We start from the raw sequence: 22,345 nt of genomic DNA, 5'->3' as shown, positions 1-22,345 counted from the left end.
GCAAACAATAATGGGGGAATACCAGCGACATCTGGAGGACCTGGATAATAGAGGCACAACACAACACAATTCGCATTAGAGGTCTTCCCGAAGCCACCAGGGATGCGGATATAAAATGCACAGTAGAAGCCATCTTTAACCAGATTCTGGGAGCCCCCTAAGGTCATAAAATACAGCTGGACAGAGCACATCGGGCCTTAAGACCCAGAGATGCATCCTCCCTGCCGCGTGACATCATATGCTGTGTAATTATGGCGAAGGCAAGGGAACTGAGATGTATAGATTTTGATGGGGCCCCTCTGCAGATCCTCCCAGACCTTTGGGTTACCTTACAAAAGAGAAGGAGACTTTGGCCGCTACTGCAAATCCTACAAGACCTAAAAATACCTTACAGGTGGGGCTTTCCGTTTAGCCTCACGGCTAGGAGAGATGGAAGGTCAGCGACCTTGAGAGTGGCGGACGACCTGGAGAAATTCTGTGACATCCTGGATATCTACCCCTGTAGACTGATGAACTGGGAGCTGAGCCCCGCCACCTCGCACCCCCCACCCCCCGGTGTGGACGCCAGCACAAACCTGGAGAAAGCCTACCGCACAGAGGTCCCCCCAACAACATACCCGACCCGATTTTTCTGCTTGCTATAATGATGATTCTCCTGTTAGGTCCAACATGGAGGATCTCGATTGTTGACCACTTATGGTTTAGGTCTTACTACCTTGAATACCGCTTTAGTTGATGTTACAGTGACTTGGCAGTGTCTGGGTGTGAGGGAACAGCTCAGTGTATGGTTGGATGCCATGGTTTTTGCTTTCAGACATGTTTTTTTCCTTCTTCAACTAGATAGTTGTTTTTGGATCCAGTCGCTTATCCTCCTTCTGGTCATTTTCCCCCTGGATCCGCTGACAACTGACGAGCCTTTACTTCCATATTGTACTCTCCATGATAGGTCTGGCTTACAGGCCTTCTTGACTCGGGCTGTCCTTTCTCATCGGATAGCGAGGGGCTACGGGTTATCCCCTAGGTATAACAACTTGTTTATTTTTGTTTCTTGTTCTAACAGTTTTGTTTGTGGTTTTTGTGTTGTGTCCTGTCAACTCCCCGGTCTTGTCTCTGGTTTGTCTTACCTCTTGTCCCCACAGGACTAGTCGACTACGGCATTGCTATGGCCCACGAGGAATGGAACACATGCTTGGTCTTTTCCTGATTGGATGCTACACATCTCACTACGGGTGAGGGCTCGCTGGGACCCTGACCTGACCATATTTTTGCCCTGCCCTACAGGGCTCAGGTACAGTAAGATATTCCTGGATGTTGATCACTTGGACCATGGTGCGCTTACTTACTGTAGTTTTAACGTGAAGGGTCTCAACTCTGATATTAAAAGGAGACTGCTTTTAAAAGAATTATCCACATTGCATGCAGATATAGCATTCCTCCAGGAAACGCACCATGACCAATCGAGCAACTTCAAGTTTGCTTAGGGTACTATTACACGGAACGATAATCGGCCGATAATCGCTCTATGTCATAAATACAACGATCAGCCGATGACAACGATCATCTGCTGATCGTTGATATAGGTTTTGACCTATCTTCGTCAGGCGCCGACCGCGCACCGCTACGTGTAATAGCGGTGCGCGGCCGGCGACTGACGCTATACATTACCTATCCACGTTCCAGGGCTGCTGCTGCAGTCTTCTTCTCCCCGGGTCCTGCGTGCTCTAGCTTCAGAGTGGTCTGTCAGCTGACAGGCCGCGGTGGTCCTCTGTGATTGGCTGAGCGGCCTGTCAGCTGACAGTCCACTCTGAAGTTAGAGCGTGCGGGACCCGTGGAGAAGCGGACCGCAGCAGCAGCCCTGGAACGTGGATAGGTAATGTATTTAGTTAAGCAAGGGCTGCAAGGACATCGGTTACGATGTCCCTGCAGCCCTTGTTTAACGATTATCGGGCAGTGTAAAAGGTCCAGTAAACGAGAGACGATCTAGCAGATCGTTGCTCGTTTACAGGTGTTATCAGGCCCCCATCGGCCCGTGTAATACCACCCTTACTTTAAATACCTCACAGTCTTCTGTGCATCAAAAGACAAAAAGAGGGCGGGAGTTGCTATACTCGGTACCAATTGTCCGCTCCAAGTCACCACTAGCGAACTGGACCCTCATGGCCGATATATTATACTGACAGGGACCCTGGGGGAGACCCCGGTGATACTGTGCAATATATATTCACCCAATGATGGACAGCCGAGGTTTCTTGCAAAGGTGTTTGCTAAGCTCTCCTGTCTCCCCCCTGGCATTACTTTTGGTGGGAGGGGACTTTAATGTTATTCCTTCTGAGACCTGGGATAGACAGGCCATTTCTCCCACACAACCCCAACGTGGAATCACCCAACTATCCCTGGCCTTCCGTAGGTTGATTAGACAGCATCATATGTATGACTTATGGCGGGTCTGTCACCCTATGGAAAAAACTTTTACTTTCTTCTCTCACCCTCATTCCACACATACTCGCATAGATCTTTTCCTTAGTAACATCCTAGGCCTGAGAGCTACCTCATCCTTGGAGAGCCACTCCATCACATGGTCGGACCATGCTTCAGTGACCCTTGACTTGTCCCTCCTTTCACAACCTGTTAGGGTGTGTCATTGGCAGCTTAATGAGGGTTTACTGAAGCATCAGTCACACAAGGAAAGCCTGGCAGAAGGGCTAAAAGAATACTTCTGCTTGAATGAAGGTAGTGTTAGCTCCCTTGCTACACTGTGGGATGCCCACAAGACAGTATTTAGGGGTAACTGCATCTCACTCTCTTCCCATCTCAAAAAGGACGCACAGCTGCGTACCACTGAACTGACTCAGCTATTGCGTACAAAAGAAGCCCGAATGCTTTAGCTCTCATCTATCCCTTTACTCCAAGACATAGTGGCAATGCGCAACGAACTGAAGGATCTGGCCATGTCTAAAGTCAGTTGCCTTCTTTCATTCCCAAAACATAAGTACTATGACAAGGCGAACAAGGCCCATATGTTGTTGGCTTCCCAATTGCGCAACCAGACTGTTAAGAAAGCCCCATATGTTATGAGAGATGGCCGGGGTAATCTCCAATATGATCCCTCAGGTATTGCCACTATCTTTGCAGATTATTACACATCTTTATATTCTCTTCCTAATACCCTCCCCGGAGACCCCCACGACAGAGACAACCTCCTCCGATCTTACCTTGACTCTTGTAACCTGCCAAGGCTCTCCTCCTCTGACCTAGAGTCCCTAAATGCACCCATCTCTGCAGAGGAACTAGAAGAGATAATTAAGGACCTTCCGTCTGGAAAGTCCCCTGGCACAGATGGCCTGCCTTATGCCTACTATAAATCATTTAGTGACATTCTACAACCTCACATGCTCTCCCTGTTCAATTCTTTTTTGAGTGGTGATAAGCAAATTCCCTCTATGATGTTGATTTCATTCATTACGGTTATGCCCAAACAAGGGAAGGACCCTTCTGACCCCACCAGTTATAGACCTATCTCCTTGCATAATGCTGATTTGAAAATTTTTACTAAGGTATTGGCAGTGTGTCTGGGGGCCCTCTTGCTGAGTCTGGTGCATGCTGACCAAGTCAGATTTGTGTTGAACCAGCAGGCCGGTGATAACACTAGACGTACCATAGACCTAATAGGGGTTTTAAACAAGACATACTCTCAGGGCCTTCTCCTAGGTCTTGATGCAGAGAAGGCCTTTGATAGGCTGGGTTGGCCCTTCTTATTCGCAGCCCTGCAATCCTAGGGGATCTCAGGACCCTTTCTCCAAGCCGTTCAAGCTCTCTATTCATGTCCTACGGCTCGGGTTAAAATGCCCCATGCCACTTCCGCTCCCATACCTATTTATAATGGGACTCGGCAGGGATGCCCCCTCTCGCCACTTTTATTCATTGTGAGTATAGAACCGTTGGCGGCCCGGATTTGCTTGTCCCCCGACGTTCAGGGGGTACAGGTCAGAGATAGGGAGTTTAAACTATCTTTATTTGCGGACGATATCTTACTAACCATCCGTAACCCTCTGATTTCCCTACCCAACCTCCATACTCTGCTGGAGGAATATGGTGCTTTGTCAGGTTACAAGATCAATTCCCATAAGACTGAGGCCCTCCCGGTGAATTTGCCCACCTCTTTGACTCAATCGCTCCAGCATTCCTACCCTTTCTGCTGGGTGGACAGTACTTTGAGGTACTTGGGGGTCAACATTACCCACTCCTTTTCCACACTTTATAAACACAATTTCCCACAATTTTACTGAGACATCTCCGCACAACTTACCAAATGGTCCACCTTACCGCTGTCCTAGATTGGGAAAATTAATGCGATTAAAATTAATATCTTACCTTACTAGTCTTGTACCTTCTGGAAACTCTCCCTATTCCCATACCAAATACGGTCTTGCGTAGGTTCCAGGGATCACTAATGCACTTCATCTGGGGTGGACGGCGTCACCGCATAGCCAAATCAGTATTATGTGCGAGACGGTCCTCTGGGGGACTCTCAGTGCCGAATGTATCCCTTTACTATCTAGCTGTCCACCTGCGTAGGATAGCCTCATGGACATCTTTGTCGGCCTACAATAAGTGGACCGAAATTGAAAAATTGTGGATGGCTCCGATCCACCCCAGTGAACTGATATGGTCCCCACAGTACTCAGGTACCACAAATTGGCTCTTGGGGCCCATGAGACACACCAGGGACATTTGGTTAAAAGGGGACCGAGATCACTCTCTCAGGGCTCAACCGTCTTTGCTTACCCCCTTTTTGTATACTGACCTTCTACAGATCAGATATGATCGTGCCACCATACTTCCATGGCAGACTGCCTGGCTGTTCCACTTCGCAGATATTGTGTGTCCCATTAAAAGACAGGTTTTACCTTTTAGAGCCCTCAAGGAGAGATTTGAGTTACCCCCAGGGGCCGCACTATACCACGAACAGGTGTCCTATTTTGCCTCAGAAATTACGAACAATAGGCCGTTCCCAAAATCCGCGGGGTTTGAGCTTCTTTGTAAGAGAACCTCCTCCACCAGGGGCCTTATCTCTGAGATCTATGCTATCCTTAACACCCACTCAGTTGATAACCCGACGCGCCACCCTTACATGGCCAAATGGGAACAGTATTTACGTAGACCCATCCCTCCCAACTTGTGGCAAGTGATCTGGTCCCAGGTGGCCAAATCTTCCTCTTGTATAACCTACAAGGAGAATCAATACAAAATTCTACTGCACTGGTACCATACCCCTGACCTTCTCCACCGCTTGTTTCCAGCTATCTCTTCTACTTGCTGGCGATGCGGCACAGAGGTGGGTACTCTTCCGCATGTTTTTTGGGACTGCCCGGTTCTGAGGCCTTAATGGTTGGGAATCCAGGATTTACTTCATACCATTTTTCATGTGACTATACCTTTGGACCCTCTAATATATCTACTTAATGTGCCTCCCAAGAACATGCGGAAACCTGAAGCCTGACTCCTCCTGTACATACTTACAGCGGCTAAATGCTTGATTGCAAAATATTGGAGCCAGGTTCTTTTTCCCTCGGCGGTGGAGCTTATCAATAGGGTGCAAGAGGTCAGGAGGTGTGAGTACTTTTCTGCTTCCAATGAAGATTGTGTAGAGTCTTTCAATAAAATATGGTCCTCGTGGGCCGCTTATTATGAGCTGTTCTATACCACAGTAACCACTCCTGTGCCTGTTGCCCAATCTCTTCCCTAATGTTCCTGTCTTGTTGTTGTAGGTCTGTGTTGTTCAGTGTTATACGTTGTATGTTGTTAAATTTACTCCCGCCTCTTGGGACTTTTAGTTACACTTGGTTAATCAGGATTTTTGACTCCCTATATGGGGAACTTAGATTTGTAGCTAAACAGACGGTGTCATATGTTATAACCTTTGATGTTCAGCATCATTCCATCTACCTTCCATGCCTGGGTTACATTATTTTGGACTCTAGTATTACATGGGCGTGTTTATACTTATCACCGCTGTTGCTTGTTACTTTTCTGACCAATATTTGCTGTAACTGTATTCTCTGTTTATATGGAAAAAATCTATAAATAAACAATTTATTAAAAAAAAAAAAAAGAAAATATGTGTAAACCTGCATATGGTTGTGTTTGGGCTGACCTATAAAATAATGGTATCATGTCGCTTTTACCATATAGTGCATTACTTAGACACAGGAACCCCCCAAAGTTACCATATTGCATACTTTTTTACAATTTCACCAATTTATATCTTCATAAATAATGTTTTTGGTGTTCCATCATACATGTTATGGTAGAATGAAAGACGCCATTACAAAGTACGACTATTCCTGTAAAAAAAACCAAGCCATTACATGGCCCTGTAGATAGAAAACTGAAAGTGCTAGAGCTCTAGAAGGGAGGAGGAAAAAACGAAAACTCAAAAATGCAAATTTGTGCAGTCCACTGGGTCATTTTGGGCTTGGTCTTCAAAGGGTTAAAGCTGAAAAATAAGTTGTCACCTGTCACATGCTTTGTACTACAATTCAGGTCCACTGTATATTCTGGGGATATCTGAGTACTTGGAGCTCCAAGTACTCAGATATCCCCAGAATTTACAGTAGAAAGGCAACATCTAGGAAAGGCAATGAATGCACTCTGCTTTAGAGGTTCTGTATTCTTACCCAGATGCTGCCTCATTAGCCACTGCCTATGATTGTGCCCTGCAAAAAGTTATAGGAGAGTAGAAGGATATTCAGAATTTAGGTTACAGTTGATGGCTGGAATGACTATACTTCATAGCCAGTATCTTTTGTGTCACACAGATCAAGTTAAACATATTATATTTTAATTCCCTGCCTGTGACTCTCTAAAAAGATTGTTTTTCAGGACTTTACAAATGATAGTTTGTAAGAGTTTCAAGTACATTTGTGTTGATTTACATGGACAATATTTAGTTGATGAGTAGTAAATGAAGAAGAGTGAGTTTGAGGTTGGCAGTGCTTCTTTTTTGGTATACATGACGCATGTGAAGCCACTTTGGCCATAGAGGGAGAGGGGCCCACCACTGTAATAGCAAAATGAACAAATTTCGTTTGTTTTGATGTACACAGAATTGTACTGTTGTAAAAACTTCTTAAAAAAACTCTTAATAAAAACTGTTGAGGGTGCCTTCACACGTACCGTATTGCTGCTTATTTCTTACACAAAACTCGCATGAAAGTAGCTGCGTTTTTGTGGTGTTGAACTCACCTCGTAAAAATCATGTCAAAACTTGCATGTAAAAATCGCACCAAACACGCAGTGAGAATACACATACATTGGCTTGATAGCAATCAGTATCACTGTGGATTTATGTGCGAGAAACTCGCATCGATAAATACACAGCGATACGGTATGTGTGAAGGCACCCTAAAAGCGAATATCAGCCTCCAGCATCCTGCACACAGAGAGAATGATGAAGGACCTTAATCACATGACCAGTGGCGGTCTTTGGCACCAAGCACCCCAAGCGATCACTTGGGGCCCCCAACATCCAGGGGGGGCCCCCACACCCCGCTCTTGTGCTCAAGACCGCTGGACAGGGCCGCTGCCCCGCTCGCTGCTGCCATCTGAACTGTAACTATGAGCACTCGTAATGAGCGCTCATAGTTACATGCAGCAGCAGCACTGACAGGGCGGGAGCCATTGGCTCCCTTCCTGTCAGTCACTCTTGTGGCTGCAGGAAGGGTTTTCCCTGCGGTCACAAGTGGCAGCTTTGTCCTTGTGGTGCCGGCGCTCCAGTGACATCAGGACAAGCCAGGACAAGGGGAGTGCAGCCTCTTGTGATCGCAGGGAAAACCCTTCCTGCGGCCACAAGAGTGAAGAAAAGAGCAGACGCCCGGACCCAGGTAAGTGTTTGTTTTATTGTGTTATATACTATATGGGAGGGGGAGAACACAGGGGTCTGTTTAACTGGGGGAGCGCACATCGGGGGTCTATATAAATGTGGGGAGCACACAGGGGTGCTATATAACAGGGGGAGCACACAGGGGGGGCTATAGACTACTGGGGCTTCACAGAGGGGTCTATATACTACTGGGGGCAGCACACGGGGGGTCTATATACTACTGGGGGAACATACAGGTGGTCTATATACTACTTGTGAGGCACACAGGTGGTCTATATATAACTGGGGGAGCACACAGGGGTCTGTATACTACTGGGGCAGCACACAAGGGGTCTATATAATACTGGTGGGGCACACAGGGGGTTTATATACTACTGGGGGAACCACACAGGGGGTTTATACACTACTGGAGGAGCACACAGGGGTCTATATCCAAGTGGGGGAGCACACAGGAGGTCTATATCCAAGTGGGGGAGCACACAGGGGGGCTAAATACCCCTGAGGCAGCACACAGGGAGCCTATATACTAGTGGGGGAGCACACAGGGGGTATATACAACTGGGGGCAGCACACAGGGGGTCTATATACAACTGGGGCAGCACACAGGAGGTCTATATACTTCTGGGGGAGCACATGGGGGGGCTATATATAACTGGGGGAACACACAGGGGTCTATATACTACTGGGGGAAGCAAACAAGGGGTATATAATACTGGGGGCAGGACACAAGGGGTATATACTATTGGGGGCAGCACACAAGGAGTATATATTACTGGCGGTAGCGCACAAGGGGTATATACTACTGGGGGCAACACACAGCAGTCTATTGTTTTGGAACGCGTGTTGAGGGGGGGCAGACATAACTTCGCTTGGGGCCCCAGAAATGCCAAGACCCCCCCAGCACATGACCCACAGGTCCTCAATGTTACTGTGTGTAGCAATCAGCCATTCTACAGAGAGGAAGAGGAGGAGGAAGACTGAGAGCTATAAGTGCTGTGTGTACAGTATATGTATGTCAGTGAGTTTATGAATGTACATACAGTATCTGATACTGTATCTATATATGTGTATGTACTGTATATGTCAGTGTGTGTGTGTGTGTATTTACTTTATATCTGTCAGCCAGTGTGTTTGTATGTATGTATATGTGTGTTTTTTAGAATGTGTAGAGTTGGTCCCCACCATAGGCAGTAAACATCTGGAGCACTTTGATACTAGTCTATGTAAGCCACCCTGTGTGATACTAGTATATCTAAGCCATGCTGAGTGATACCAAGGCAGATAACCAGGGTGTCAGAATTTTTTTGCACAATACTCTCAAATGTTTGCACAAACACTGCTAAGGTGGAAATTTTTGAGCACATATAAATGTGCATAGTTTTATATATGTCTGGGTGAGGAAAGAGTGTGGTGGTATAGTTTGCTTATGGGGGCTCAGGGGCCCTATGCAGTCTGTGTCTGCCCCTGGATTAAGCTGTGCAACATTGAGCAATTTCTAATAATCTCAAAACTGTAGAGAAATTTCTGGAATTTGCTAATTACTATAGGAGATTATTAGATCTTTTCTCTCTATAGTAGTCCCTACGGAGAGTCAATTCTGCAGTATGATCACAGAAAACAGACCTGTGAAAGGTGAACAATACTAGAAAATACAGTTTCCCAAATAGTACGTAGTACCCTAGTTTCCTATTTGCCTATAAAACATAATTTGACCCTATAAACTTTAAAACCTTGTCAGTAGTGTACTGTTATAGTATAGCTCCTTCCTTTAATCCTATATATCCCTGCTGGCCAGAGTGAAATTGCTATGTGCAATATGACTCTCAGCTATGGCGCTGGCTGGCGTCATATATAGGAATATGGGAAGGTTGTATACTGCAACCAGTACGCTAACACTAGGTTAGTTCTTCATGACTGGAACAACCTTAGTGCCATATTCCTTCTATAACTGTGCATATACCTAGAGGAATTGATGCTGTTTTGAAAGCATAGAGGGGGAAGGTCACACCAGATATTAAAATAATTTAGATTTTTTTCTGTTCGGTCACTTTACATTTTGTTAACTAATAAAAATAAACTATTAACTCTTCTAGTTTTGAAACTATTCTTACAGCATTTTTCCCACACCTGCCTAAAACTTTTGCACTTCAGGGTTAAATAAACATGCAGACACAATGATTTAATGATGTAAATTTTTATCTCTCTGATGTTTGCATTTGTAATCAAGGTTTTTTTTCCATAATAATTTAATCTGACATGCATTTAATTACATCATTTTTTAAAACCTTCTTCTCAAAATGTTCACATTTCATATGTCAACCTAAACAGCTTCTACAGGTGACATGAAAGCACACTAACTTACATTTCTCAAATTTAATAGATTTTTCCATATAGTTTTACTATATATAACCTTTAAAATACTTTTATTTGTAAAAAAAATTAATCTTGATATAAATATTAAAACTAAAAAGAATCACTTAATGGCAAAATAATTTTTTGGGTGATATAATACCTGTGTTTGAACAGTAAACTTTTTTTTTAACACCCATTTGGCACAAATAAATTCTTTTCATAAAATAAAACATGGATGATGTTTTGCAGTGCTTACACAGTACACAGTTTCTTTTCTGAAATTTTTAACATTAGTACACTACATTAGCTTCATTACATGCTTTTATGTGAGCCATTCTACAGCAACAACATAACAAAGGGCAAAATGCATTGGTCAATTGGTTTCCATTCAGATTAGTTAAAATCATTAACCATTAGGTAAATGACTGTCACTCACACATAAAAATATATATAGTCAGCACAAATTACATAATTCAAACTCCTGTTCTTAAATAACCAGATGCTCTTAGGAGAGAACAAGATGGTGTGCAAAATGCTTAAACTTAATTTTGGGCACAATAGGGCATATGTATAATAGGCATACCTACTTTATTTATAACAATGCTTCCACATCATGCTCATACATGTTATCAGCTGAACAAAAAAACCTTCATGATTGTCCAGTATGTAAAAATACTTTTTTTTTTCTAGATTGGCCCCCAATTCACCTTACTAATATAATTAGGGAATCAGATTCTATATGAAATGTTATGATTGCTTACTATTTAAAGGGGTACTCCGGGCTAGGGGGCTTTTCTGGCTATGGCCGGGGAGGAGGTGAATGAGGCCAACGTGGCCAACGATGAGGCCAACTACCTCCCGGTTCCAGCGCTAGGTCCTGGATCGCCCTGCATCGGTCCGCGCAGCCTGGCCGCTTCCTTCCCACTTCCTGGTCTCTGACGCGGGCTTGAGATGCAACATTTCAAGCCCGTTTAGGATCCCACCTCTGCCACTGACTGGCTGAGTGGGCTTGAAACATCACATCTCAAGCCCGCGTCAGAGACCAGGAAGTGGCTGGGCAGCATGGACCAGAGCAGCGTGATCCGGGACTCGGAGCTGGAAGCAGGGAGGTAAGTAGATGTCGTCGGTCTCATCCACCTCCTCCCCAGCCATAGCCAGAAAAGCCCCCTAGCCCAGAGTACCACTTTAACTCATAATAGTGACAAGGATATTCCATAGCAATAATCCCCTCATCTTATATCCTTTCACTAATTATAGCTCACCTGACAAACCTAAAGGGTGCCTTTACACAGAGAGATTTATCTGACAGATTTTTGAAGCCAAAGCCAGGAATGAATTTGAGAAGAGGAGAAATCTCAGTCTTTCCTTTATGACCTGTTCTCTGTTTATGTTCTGTTCCTGGCTTTGACTTAAAAAATCTGTCACATAAATCTCTCCGTGTAAAGGCATCCTAAGTTACCACTCTATGACCTTTCCACAGGATATTGTCACTCTGTACTCTCGATGATCAGCTGTCCAGCACAGCTGCATTTCTGGCACATACACAATGAATGCCTGAAAGCTGCAGCGCAGTACCCAATCATTTCTATGGAAGCTACACTGCAATAAACTTGTGCCACCACTACTCAGTAAACAGACCCAATTGTTTTTAGCTATTCATGATCTATGTGCCAAAGCTGTAGCACACTGCTGATCAAACACTGATGACCTATCCTGTGGTAAGCCCAGAAAACCATGTAAACTAAAATGGTTAATTTCATATTGGTAATATGGCAAAAATAACTGATCTCAGGTGCTGCATATTTGACAATCAATCCCCTAAGGCTATGTTCATAAATAGCATTTATTGCGCATTTAATTGGCATAAACTAGTGCCATTTTGCCACAAATTCTCAATATGTGGTAAAATAGCATACAATGTGCGTTTAATTAGCATTAATTAGTGGCGCTAATTGTTCGTGTTCGCCGATCACAATTTGTTCAATGATGGAATGGGTATAACGATCATTTTCGAACATATTCGATCTTGCGAACATATGCAACTGCGTAATTTACGCTTTGCCCCTGAAAATCTGTGGTCATGTGTGTAAACCGAAACAAACACTTCTACTGTATGTTCATTATTTCTTTGTGAATGTTCGGCGAGCACAAACACAAACCGATCACAATAAATTTTTTATTATGTTCATGTTCGGGATCTGAACCGAACATCGGGATGTTCGCTCATCATACTTGTTACCCATGACCTATTAACTGTTTCAACTGTGTAAGTTTAACCTGCCTCTCAGGGACACCCCTTTTAGAGTCTTCCAATGTATAGATCTTTAAGCCTTTCTCCTTTACTTACCAGGTTAACATGGGTCTTAATGATGCAAATGGTTGTTGAGTATATACTGAATAAATGGCTATAGTTTTTCATTTCATTTATTTTTTCTTAATAAGAGTTTATTTCTATAGCTTTAAGATATATCCACCAATAAACCATCATATTAAAACTGGAGCACATTACCATGTAGGTTTCCTCTGTGCCAGTAAAAAAGTTCTGACACTTCAAAGTTATGGACACAACAAGGCCTCTGAACATGTCTTCTGCACATTAGCAGCAGATCCTTACTTCTGTAAGTCCTGTAAGGTGTAAGGTGGAACCTCTTTGGAACAGACTTGTATTTCCAGCACAGTGCACAGATATTTGATTGGATTGAGATCTTGGGAATTTAGAGACCAAGTAAACATTTTGAACTCAAACCATGTCATGTTCCTCTAACCATTCCTGAATATTTTTGCACTAATAATGCATCAATTGTAAGCCGTTAGGCTGTTGGGTCAAATTCATTAATGTGGTGCATGCCTTTAGTAAATCTGGAAGGTTTTTCACAAAACAAAACTAAAACCCAACCATCCGATCACACTAAAAGTGGCTGTTTATAAGAATAAAAAAGTTAAATAGTAAATAGTAAAAAAAAATAATGACAGTTTGCTTAATAAATCTGTCAGTTGTGGCATGCTTTTGGACAAAAATGATGGGTTTGTTAGGTTGTGTTGCACACCTTTAGTAAACGTGTTGGCACACTAAATGACAGGGAAAATGGACAAAAACCTGACAATTTGCTGCCGGGAAGAAGTTAGTAAATCACTCCCATTATCTTGCTAAAAGAGGCCACAGCCATTAGGGAATAAAGTCGCTATAAAGGGGCATACATAGTCTGCAATAGTGTTCAGGTAGGTGGTTCATGTCCAAGTGATATCCACATGAATGCCAAGACCAAAAGTTTCCCAGCAGGATATTATCCAGAGCACCACCCTGCCTTCTCCCCATACTGCATCCTGATGGCGTTACTTCCCCAGGTAAGTGATGCACATAGTTGACTTGATGTGAAAGAAAACACAATTCATCTGACTAGGCCACATCTTCCATTGCTTTATTTTTTTGAGCCAAAGCCAGGAATGGACTATAAACAGAGAACAGGTAATAAAGGAGAGACTGAGATTTCTCCTCTTTTCAAATCCACTCCTGCTTTTGGCTTACAAAAATCTGTCAGATAATCTGTTGGTGTAATAGGACCCTAACAGTACACTGGTACATGAGCACTGTGAATTCTCTTCTTAGGGTAGAAAAGTTGGTCCAAATGAGAAGGTATAGGAGGCGACATCCGCATCAACTGATGATACATGGGATAGCTAGGGCTGGTTTTGCCAGAAAATTCGGAAGACTGAATATGCCCAGCAGATATTCCAATGGTAAATGAGCTTTCGGTGTAGAGACTTCTGTAACTTGCGTTACTAGGGTATTCCACACTGCTGGGAACCAAGAGCCAAAAGTTTGTAAGTGGTCTGGTGACAGGTTCTCTTTAACCTTCTTATAATAAAGGTGTTATTTAGAAGAAATAACTTAATGATGTATCTTATTTGCATTTTTTTTCACTACTCATATTGGCCTAAATAAACTGATTTCATTTCTGTCCATTTAAATATTGAATATTGGGGCAATTATTAAAAATTAGGCAACAGAACCAAAGAATCAAAGTTCACAATACAAACTGTTTTTAAGTAGTCAAATTGAAGTACAAAATAGCATGGTAACAATGTAAGACTTGTCAGACACATTTTGAAATACATGTTAACAACAAAACATTTCATTTGGCATACTTTTATGAATACATCAAACAGAAGGATACAAAACCAGATTTTCTTTTAGCACATTACTGTACCAGGACAGAAATAAAAAAGTGCATATTATAACAGAGAGCCTTTCTTGAAACTCATCAACCTTTTTCCGGTGTCTCCAAAGAACTTAAGGCAGAGTTCCACTTAGCAGACCATAATGTTGACCATTCCTGGTGAGGTATCTGGACAAAGCCTGGAATCGTAGGCGCTGTAACACTACAACATCACGAGGATCCATTTTTTTAATGGAGAACAGAATGGCTGTCAAATAAAGGCACTCTTGTGTACACTTTAGGCATTATACTTTTTGGCAGTATAAGTATGTTAATACATTATGGTGGATCCTTTAGTGGGTTCCTGAAACGCAAAAAAAATTACATGCATTTGTAAGTTTTACTATCTGAGGTTTAGAGTCTAAAAATAGTCAAATGCTTGTCAACTCACATTCCATATCCTAAACACCTACAATTCATAAGCACAAATGAATCCCCATATATAGTACTAGAATATGCAACACTTACAATTTCCCTTCCACAAATATAAAAAAAAACAGATCCACACCAGCTTTTTTCAGCTGCCAGGATAATTATGTAAAGTGCACAGCAGATCAAAAATAGAAATTAAAATAAAATAAATAAACATTATATATGTATAAATTCATAATCCTTTTGTACCGGTTTCTTGTAAAATGGACATTTCTTATAGCTACATTAATTGGGGGGTTGTAAAGCAAATGTAAAGGAACCACTATGGTTATATGACACCTATTCCATTTCTAAACACACCAACTCTTGGCTAATCAACATTGCCCTCTACCACACAGGGGATTATTGATCTGACAGGATTATGTGTGCTTACACCTACAACAGAAAGCATTACACTGGCGGCTCCATGACTAATATGTAAACCCTAATATGTAACCCTAATGTAATAGCCTAATATGTAAACCAGTATGCATTTTCAAAATAGGCTGTTGTGTGTGCATAAGGAGTATTACTATTTCTCACCATCTCTAATTTTTAGTTGTCCTTGAGGTAGTGGGTGGACAATAGTTGCTATAATGCCTCCCACACACTACACACACACACATGATTACTGCTCTATTAAATCTCTACTTTGAAGCAGTAAAAACATTGACAACATTACAGAACAGCACTAAGAACTATAAGAGATAAATCAAGTACTGGGATAGAAAAGAAAACTACTGGCCACTCGATAAAGAGACTGGACCCGTCTCGAAACGCGTTGTGTCGCTGGCATAATTATTTTAATACATTTTATAATATTTTATATTACTATTACCCCTTGGACCTGCGCCTGTTTTGCCCACCTTGGAGTGGAGGAGGATACTGACTGTCTTTAATCCCTGTGGATTTGAGAAGAAGAGAAATCTCAGGCTTTCGTTTATGACCTGTTTCTGTTTATAGTCCATTCCTGTCTTTGGCTTCAAAGATCTGTCAGATAAATCTCTCTGTGTAAACGTACCATAAGAGTTGTGCCTAACACCAGCACAACCTACTCAGGTGAGAGTTCTATGTGCTTTCTTTCACCACTTATGCCATGTCTGAATTATGCTATGGAGCACTGTCTTAATATTTTGTTTCTATTGATTCAGGACAACTGGACATAACTGACGTCAGAACGGAACGCGATCAGCCCAGACAGTGGCATAGCTATAGGGGTCGCAGCTGTCGCCATGGTGACTGGACCCCTACGTTAGGGGGGCCCGCCATGCCCCCTCACCACTTCCTGTCACTCTGCAGTTCTCCTGAACTGGCTGTGAAAATGACAATGAAATGCACTAAGCCTTTCCTGCCCGGACTTACAATCTGGTAGTCAAGTGTGCTAGCCAGATTGCCAGTTCCTGTGAGGCCGCCTGATTAAATGCTGCATAAAAAAAGTAACAGGCAGCGCAGGGGGCAGCCCTTACTTCCTTCCCAAGGCCCCCCTCCTCCTCCCCAAGCTACCTAAGCATCTGCTGAGAGTCGGACCCCCTTACATGGCTCTAGGAAGAGGAGGAACAGGAAGTCTGCTGCACTGGTCCCAGGACGCTGATCAGTGAGAGAACAACATGTGCCCCTGCAGGAGGAAGCTCCGCCCACAGACTGCCCGGCAGGATAGGAGAGGAGTGCCACATGTATGTGTAGCAGGAAGTGTGCAGAGCAGTGTGTGTATTATAGGGATGGAGCAGAGCTGTGTGTATTACAGGGATGGAGCAGAGCTGTGTGTATTATAGGGATGGAGCAGAGCTGTGTGTGTAACAGGCAGGGTGCAGAGCTGTGTGTATTATAGGGATGGAGCAGAGCTGTGTGTGTAACAGGCAGGGTGCAGAGCTGTGTGTATTACAGGGATGGAGCAGAGCTGTGTGTATTACAGGGATGGAGCAGAGCTGTGTGTATTACAGGGATGGAGCAGAGCTGTGTGTATTACAGGGATGGAGCAGAGCTGTGTATATTATAGGGATGGAGCAGAGCAGTGTGTGTATTATAGGGATGGAGCAGAGCTGTGTGTATTACAGGGATGGAGCAGAGCTGTGTGTATTATAGGGATGGAGCAGAGCTGTGTGTATTATAGGGATGGAGCAGAGCTGTGTGTATTATAGGGATGGAGCAGAGCTGTGTGTATTATAGGGATGGAGCAGAGCTGTGTGTATTATAGGGATGGAGCAGAGCTGTGTGTATTATAGGGATGGAGCAGAGCTGTGTGTATTATAGGAATGGAGCAGAGCTGTGTGTGTAACAGGCAGGGTGCATAGCTGTATGTATTACAGGGATGGAGCAGAGCTGTGTGTATTACAGGGATGGAGCAGAGCTGTGTGTGTAACAGGCAGGATGCAGGGCTGTGTGTATTATAGGGATGGAGCAGAGCTGTGTGTATTATAGGGATGGAGCAGAGCAGTGTGTGTATTATAGGGATGGAGCAGAGCTGTGTGTATTACAGGGATGGAGCAGAGCTGTGTGTATTATAGGGATGGAGCAGAGCTGTGTGTGTAACAGGCAGGGTGCATAGCTGTATGTATTACAGGGATGGAGCAGAGCTGTGTGTGTAACAGGCAGGGTGCAGAGCTGTGTGTATTACAGGGATGGAGCAGAGCTGTGTGTATTACAGGGATGGAGCAGAGCTGTGTGTATTATAGGGATGGAGCAGAGCTGTGTGTGTAACAGGCAGGGTGCATAGCTGTATGTATTACAGGGATGGAGCAGAGCTGTGTGTGTAACAGGCAGGGTGCAGAGCTGTGTGTATTACAGGGATGGAGCAGAGCTGTGTGTGTAACAGGCAGGGTGCAGAGCTGTGTGTATTACAGGGATGGAGCAGAGCTGTGTGTGTAACAGGCAGGGTGCAGGGCTGTGTATTACAGGGATGGAGCAGAGCTGTGTGTGTAACAGGCAGGGTGCAGGGCTGTGTGTAACAGGCATGGTGCAGAGCTGTGTGTATTACAGGGATGGAGCAGAGCTGTGTGTATTACAGGGATGGAGCAGAGCTGTGTGTGTAACAGGCAGGGTGCAGGGCTGTGTATTACAGGGATGGAGCAGAGCTGTGTGTGTAACAGGCAGGGTGCAGGGCTGTGTATTACAGGGATGGAGCAGAGCTGTGTGTGTAACAGGCAGGGTGCGGGGCTGTGTGTATTATAGGGATGGAGCAGAGCTGTGTGTATTATAGGGATGGAGCAGAGCTGTGTGTAACAGGCAGGGTGCAGAGCTGTGTATATTACAGGGATGGAGCAAAGCTGTGTGTATTACAGGGATGGAGCAGAGCTGTGTGTAATACAGGGATGGCGCAGAGCTGTGTGTAACAGGCAGGGTGCAGAGTTGTGTGTATTACAGGGATGGAGCAGAGCTGTGTGTATTACAGGGATGGAGCAGAGCTGTGTGTATTACAGGGATGGAGCAGAGCTGTGTATATTACAGGGATGGAGCAGAGCTGTTTGTGTAACAGGCAGGATGCAGGGCTGTGTATTACAGGGATGGAGCAGAGCTGTGTGTGTAACAGGCAGGGTGCAGGGCTGTGTATTACAGGGATGGAGCAGAGCTGTGTGTGTAACAGGCAGGGTGCAGGGCTGTGTATTACAGGGATGGAGCAGAGCTGTGTGTGTAACAGGCAGGGTGCGGGGCTGTGTGTATTATAGGGATGGAGCAGAGCTGTGTGTATTATAGGGATGGAGCAGAGCTGTGTGTAACAGGCAGGGTGCAGAGCTGTGTATATTACAGGGATGGAGCAGAGCTGTGTGTATTACAGGGATGGAGCAGAGCTGTGTGTAATACAGGGATGGAGCAGAGCTGTGTGTAACAGGCAGGGTGCAGAGTTGTGTGTATTACAGGGATGGAGCAGAGCTGTGTGTATTACAGGGATGGAGCAGAGCTGTGTGTATTACAGGGGTGGAGCAGAGCTGTGTGTATTATAGGGATGGAGCAGAGCTGTGTGTGTAACAGGCAGGGTGCAGAGCTGTGTGTATTATAGGGATGGAGCAGAGCTGTGTGTGTAACAGGCAGGGTGCAGAGCTGTGTGTATTACAGGGATGGAGCAGAGCTGTGTGTATTACAGGGATGGAGCAGAGCTGTGTATATTATAGGGATGGAGCAGAGCTGTGTGTATTACAGGGATGGAGCAGAGCTGTGTGTAACAGGCAGGGTGCAGAGCTGTGTGTATTACAGGGATGGAGCAGAGCTGTGTGTGTAACAGGCAGGGTGCAGAGCAGTGTGTGTGTGTGTGTATTACAGGGATGGAGCAAAGCTGTGTGTATTACAGGGATGGAGCAGAGCTGTGTGTATTACAAGGATGGAGCAGAGCTGTGTGTGTAACAGGCAGGATGCAGGGCTGTGTATTACAGGGATGGAGCAGAACTATGTGTGTAACAGGCTTGGTGCAGGGCTGTGTATTACAGGGATAGAGCAGAGCTGTGTGTATTACAGGGATGGAGCAGAGCTGTGTGTGTAACAGGCAGGGTGCAGAGCTGTGTATATTACAGGGATGGAGCAGAGCTGTGTGTGTAACAGGCAGGGTGCAGAGCAGTGTGTGTGTGTGTGTGTGTGTGTGTGTATTACAGGGATGGAGCAAAGCTGTGTGTGTAACAGGCAGGATGCAGGGCTGTGTATTACAGGGATGGAGCAGAACTATGTGTGTAACAGGCTTGGTGCAGGGCTGTGTATTACAGGGATAGAGCAGAGCTATGTGTATTACAGGGATGGAGCAGAGCTGTGTGTATTACAGGGATGGAGCAGAGCTGTGTGTATTACAGGGATGGAGCAGAGCTGTGTGTGTAACAGGCAGGGTGCAGAGCTGTGTGTATTACAGGGATGGAGCAGAGCTGTGTGTATTACAGGGATGAAGCAGAGCTGTGTGTGTAACAGGCAGGGTGCAGGGCTGTGTATTACAGGGATGGAGCAGAGCTGTGTGTGTATTACAGGGATGGAGCACAGATGTGTTTATTACAGAGCTGTGTGTTTAATATGCAGGGTGCAGGGCTGTGTGTGTAATAGACAGGAAAAGTGGAAAGTGAGGACAATGGGTAAGTGCTGCTCACATCCTGTACAGTGTTTCCCAATCTGCAGCTCTCCAGCTATTGTAACACCACAACTCCCATCATGCCTTCGGCTGTCTAGGCATACTGGGAGTTGAGAACCACAGATAGGAGAGTCATGTAAGGGATATACATGGAAGGTATCCAGACCTCTAACTAAGACCCATTAATTTCTATGGGCATGTCCATCTGACAATCTGTAGTATTGGTTGTGACGTCGATTTGGTACAAATATGGATGTGTGTTTGGGTCATTAGTATTGAATAGGTGCAATACTGTTCTAAATTATGGATCTGTAATTGCAGACAGTTTCAGGCCTCATTCACATGTCCGTAGCACTGTCTGCAATTGCCAACAGAGCATAGGACCAATGTTTTTAATGGCCTCATTTACATGTCCGTATGTATGTACGGGCCGCAATTTGTGCCACAAAAAAGCATATGTAGTGCGGACCTGAATTTGTGGCACGGATCACTATCTCAATGTAGTGCACAGTAAGCAGTAGCAGATTATAATAGGTCCTTTTTGGGCGGTAGCCCGGGGCCCTGAGCTCCTGGGGGGGCCCAAGGGGGTGGGGGCAGGGGCCCAGGCTTGGTGAACGGCCCAGGGCCTATGGTAAAGTTAATCCACCCCTGACTGTAGGCACCACTGATGCACATACGGAGGAACATGAAGTCTGCTGCACTGGTCCCAGGATGCTGATCAGTAAGAGAGGACAACATGTCCCCCAGCAGGAGGAAGCTCCGCCCACAGACTGCCCGGCAGGAGAGGAGGACAAAACTATGTTAGTGCTTCTGTGTACTGTGTGTGTGTTTCTGTATGAGATATGTGCCTGACTGTGTATGTACATGATATGTGCCTCTGTGTACAGCGTGTGTGTCTCTATATGGGTATATATATATCTGTCTATATGTGTATATGTCATTGTATGTGTCTGTGTATGTGTCATATGTATGATCATGTCCATATGTGTATATGGGAATGTACAGTATGTATGTTTGTACCTTTGTGTACAGCATATCTGTTTATGGCTATATATGTGCTTGTCTGCCTGTGTGTATGTGACTGTATGTGCCTCTATGTATGTATGTGCTTATAGGAGACAGTGGCACAGTACAAGAGGTGGAGGCAGTAGCATGGTACATGAGGGAACACAGTGACAGTTCATTAGGACACATTGGCACATAAGGGGGAGTCACCTTAGAGTAATTGGATATCATGTTTTTGGCCTCTGACTGCACCTGATCGGTTAGGATGGAGGGGGGGGGGGGGGGCAAGGTAAAATTTTGCATCAGGGCCCATCAGCCTTTAGCTACGCCCCTGAGCCCAGACAAGTGTGCGTGCAAGGTTGCCGCCAGGGCCAAAATTAAATAAGCACACTTATTTAAGGGTGGGAAGAATGACGTTAAGGAAGAAATGTTAGGATGTGGAGAAACCTAAAAAAAAAATTCTGCTGATGTAATTCTTTGGATTCCCCAACCTTTGCTTTGTTTTTCTTTAAAGCTTGCCACGCATAGCCTAATGTGTATAGACAACCTACCATAATATCCTTGGCAGTACTCTTCCGTTCTTTAGTTCTTTGAGTTAAAGATCCTTGCAACACAAAGTTTCTATTAAACGACCTCATAGTGGTCACTGTTGGAAGTTCAGGTTCTTCACCTTTTTTATAGAAAGTGAAAAACATTAAATTTTTTGTATTGACATTAAAGAGCTCTGTTGTTCATTTTTGCATTCCTATCACATTTCTATACTTTATCACTAACATAATAGCTGCAATCCTAAAGGGCTGAAGTTTTAATGAGAAAAGATGAGGATTGGAAAAGTGTCATGATAACATAGGATCAACTCATCTTGGAGGATGTCTGATGTAAAAAGCCTTAAGGCCCTATTCCACGGGTCGTTTAGAGGAGCAATATCGTTCGTATTCGGCCGATAACGGCCGCTACGAACGATATTCGTCCCGTGGAATAGAGTGCAACGATCAGCCGACATCGTTCATGTCGGCTGATCGTTGCAGTCGCTTGTTTTTCAACATGTTGAAAAACAAGCGACTGATATAGCAGCGATCTGCTGCCGTCGCTCCGTTGAATAGGAGCGTCGGCAGATGCTGCTATATCCTATGGGCTTCCCGGACGATCAGCGATCCCCCGGGCAGCCCCCCCAGCAGCTCCCCGCCGCCCCTCCCGCACTCACCCGCTCACTGACGCCGCGTTGAATAGCGGCGACAGCGAGCGGGGAACGAGGAGCAAACGAGCGCTAATAGCGCTCGTTTGCTCCTCCAAACGACTCGTGGAATAGGGGCATTATGTTCAGTTTGTCGGTTATTAAGCTGACCTTGGAAGGTCTCAACAGTTAACGGGGTACTTGGGGTGTGTGGCCTTTGGGGGTGGATGAAGACAATGAAGTCCACTTACCTCCCCGATTCAACC

At 44.7% G+C, this 22,345-nt stretch overlaps 1 protein-coding gene across 2 annotated transcripts in view; it reads right to left on the bottom strand.

The window, feature by feature from the left end:
* Positions 1 to 10,444: 10,444 nt before the first annotated feature.
* Positions 10,445 to 22,345, bottom strand: part of MYRIP (myosin VIIA and Rab interacting protein) — a 381,686-nt gene continuing 369,785 nt past the window's right edge. The window contains exons 16-18 of one of the 2 annotated variants that reach the window (XR_011361710.1): positions 21,457 to 21,575; positions 14,502 to 14,755; positions 10,445 to 14,032 (exon numbers count right to left, since the gene is read on the bottom strand). Coding sequence is in view for 1 of the 2 variants with exons in the window: in XM_069958351.1 (XP_069814452.1) it covers positions 14,723 to 14,755; positions 21,457 to 21,575 (152 nt within the window). In the remaining variant the exon portion in view is untranslated. Of the gene's footprint in view, positions 14,756 to 21,456; positions 21,576 to 22,345 lie in introns of both variants that reach the window. The other variant, XM_069958351.1, reaches the window with a different exon arrangement.

Source organism: Dendropsophus ebraccatus, chromosome 2, assembly GCF_027789765.1.
Source record: "Dendropsophus ebraccatus isolate aDenEbr1 chromosome 2, aDenEbr1.pat, whole genome shotgun sequence".
In the NCBI taxonomy this organism is placed as follows: domain Eukaryota; kingdom Metazoa; phylum Chordata; class Amphibia; order Anura; family Hylidae; genus Dendropsophus; species Dendropsophus ebraccatus.
The sequence above is the reverse complement of the archived record's forward strand: the minus strand, read 5'-3'. Positions and strand labels throughout refer to the sequence as shown.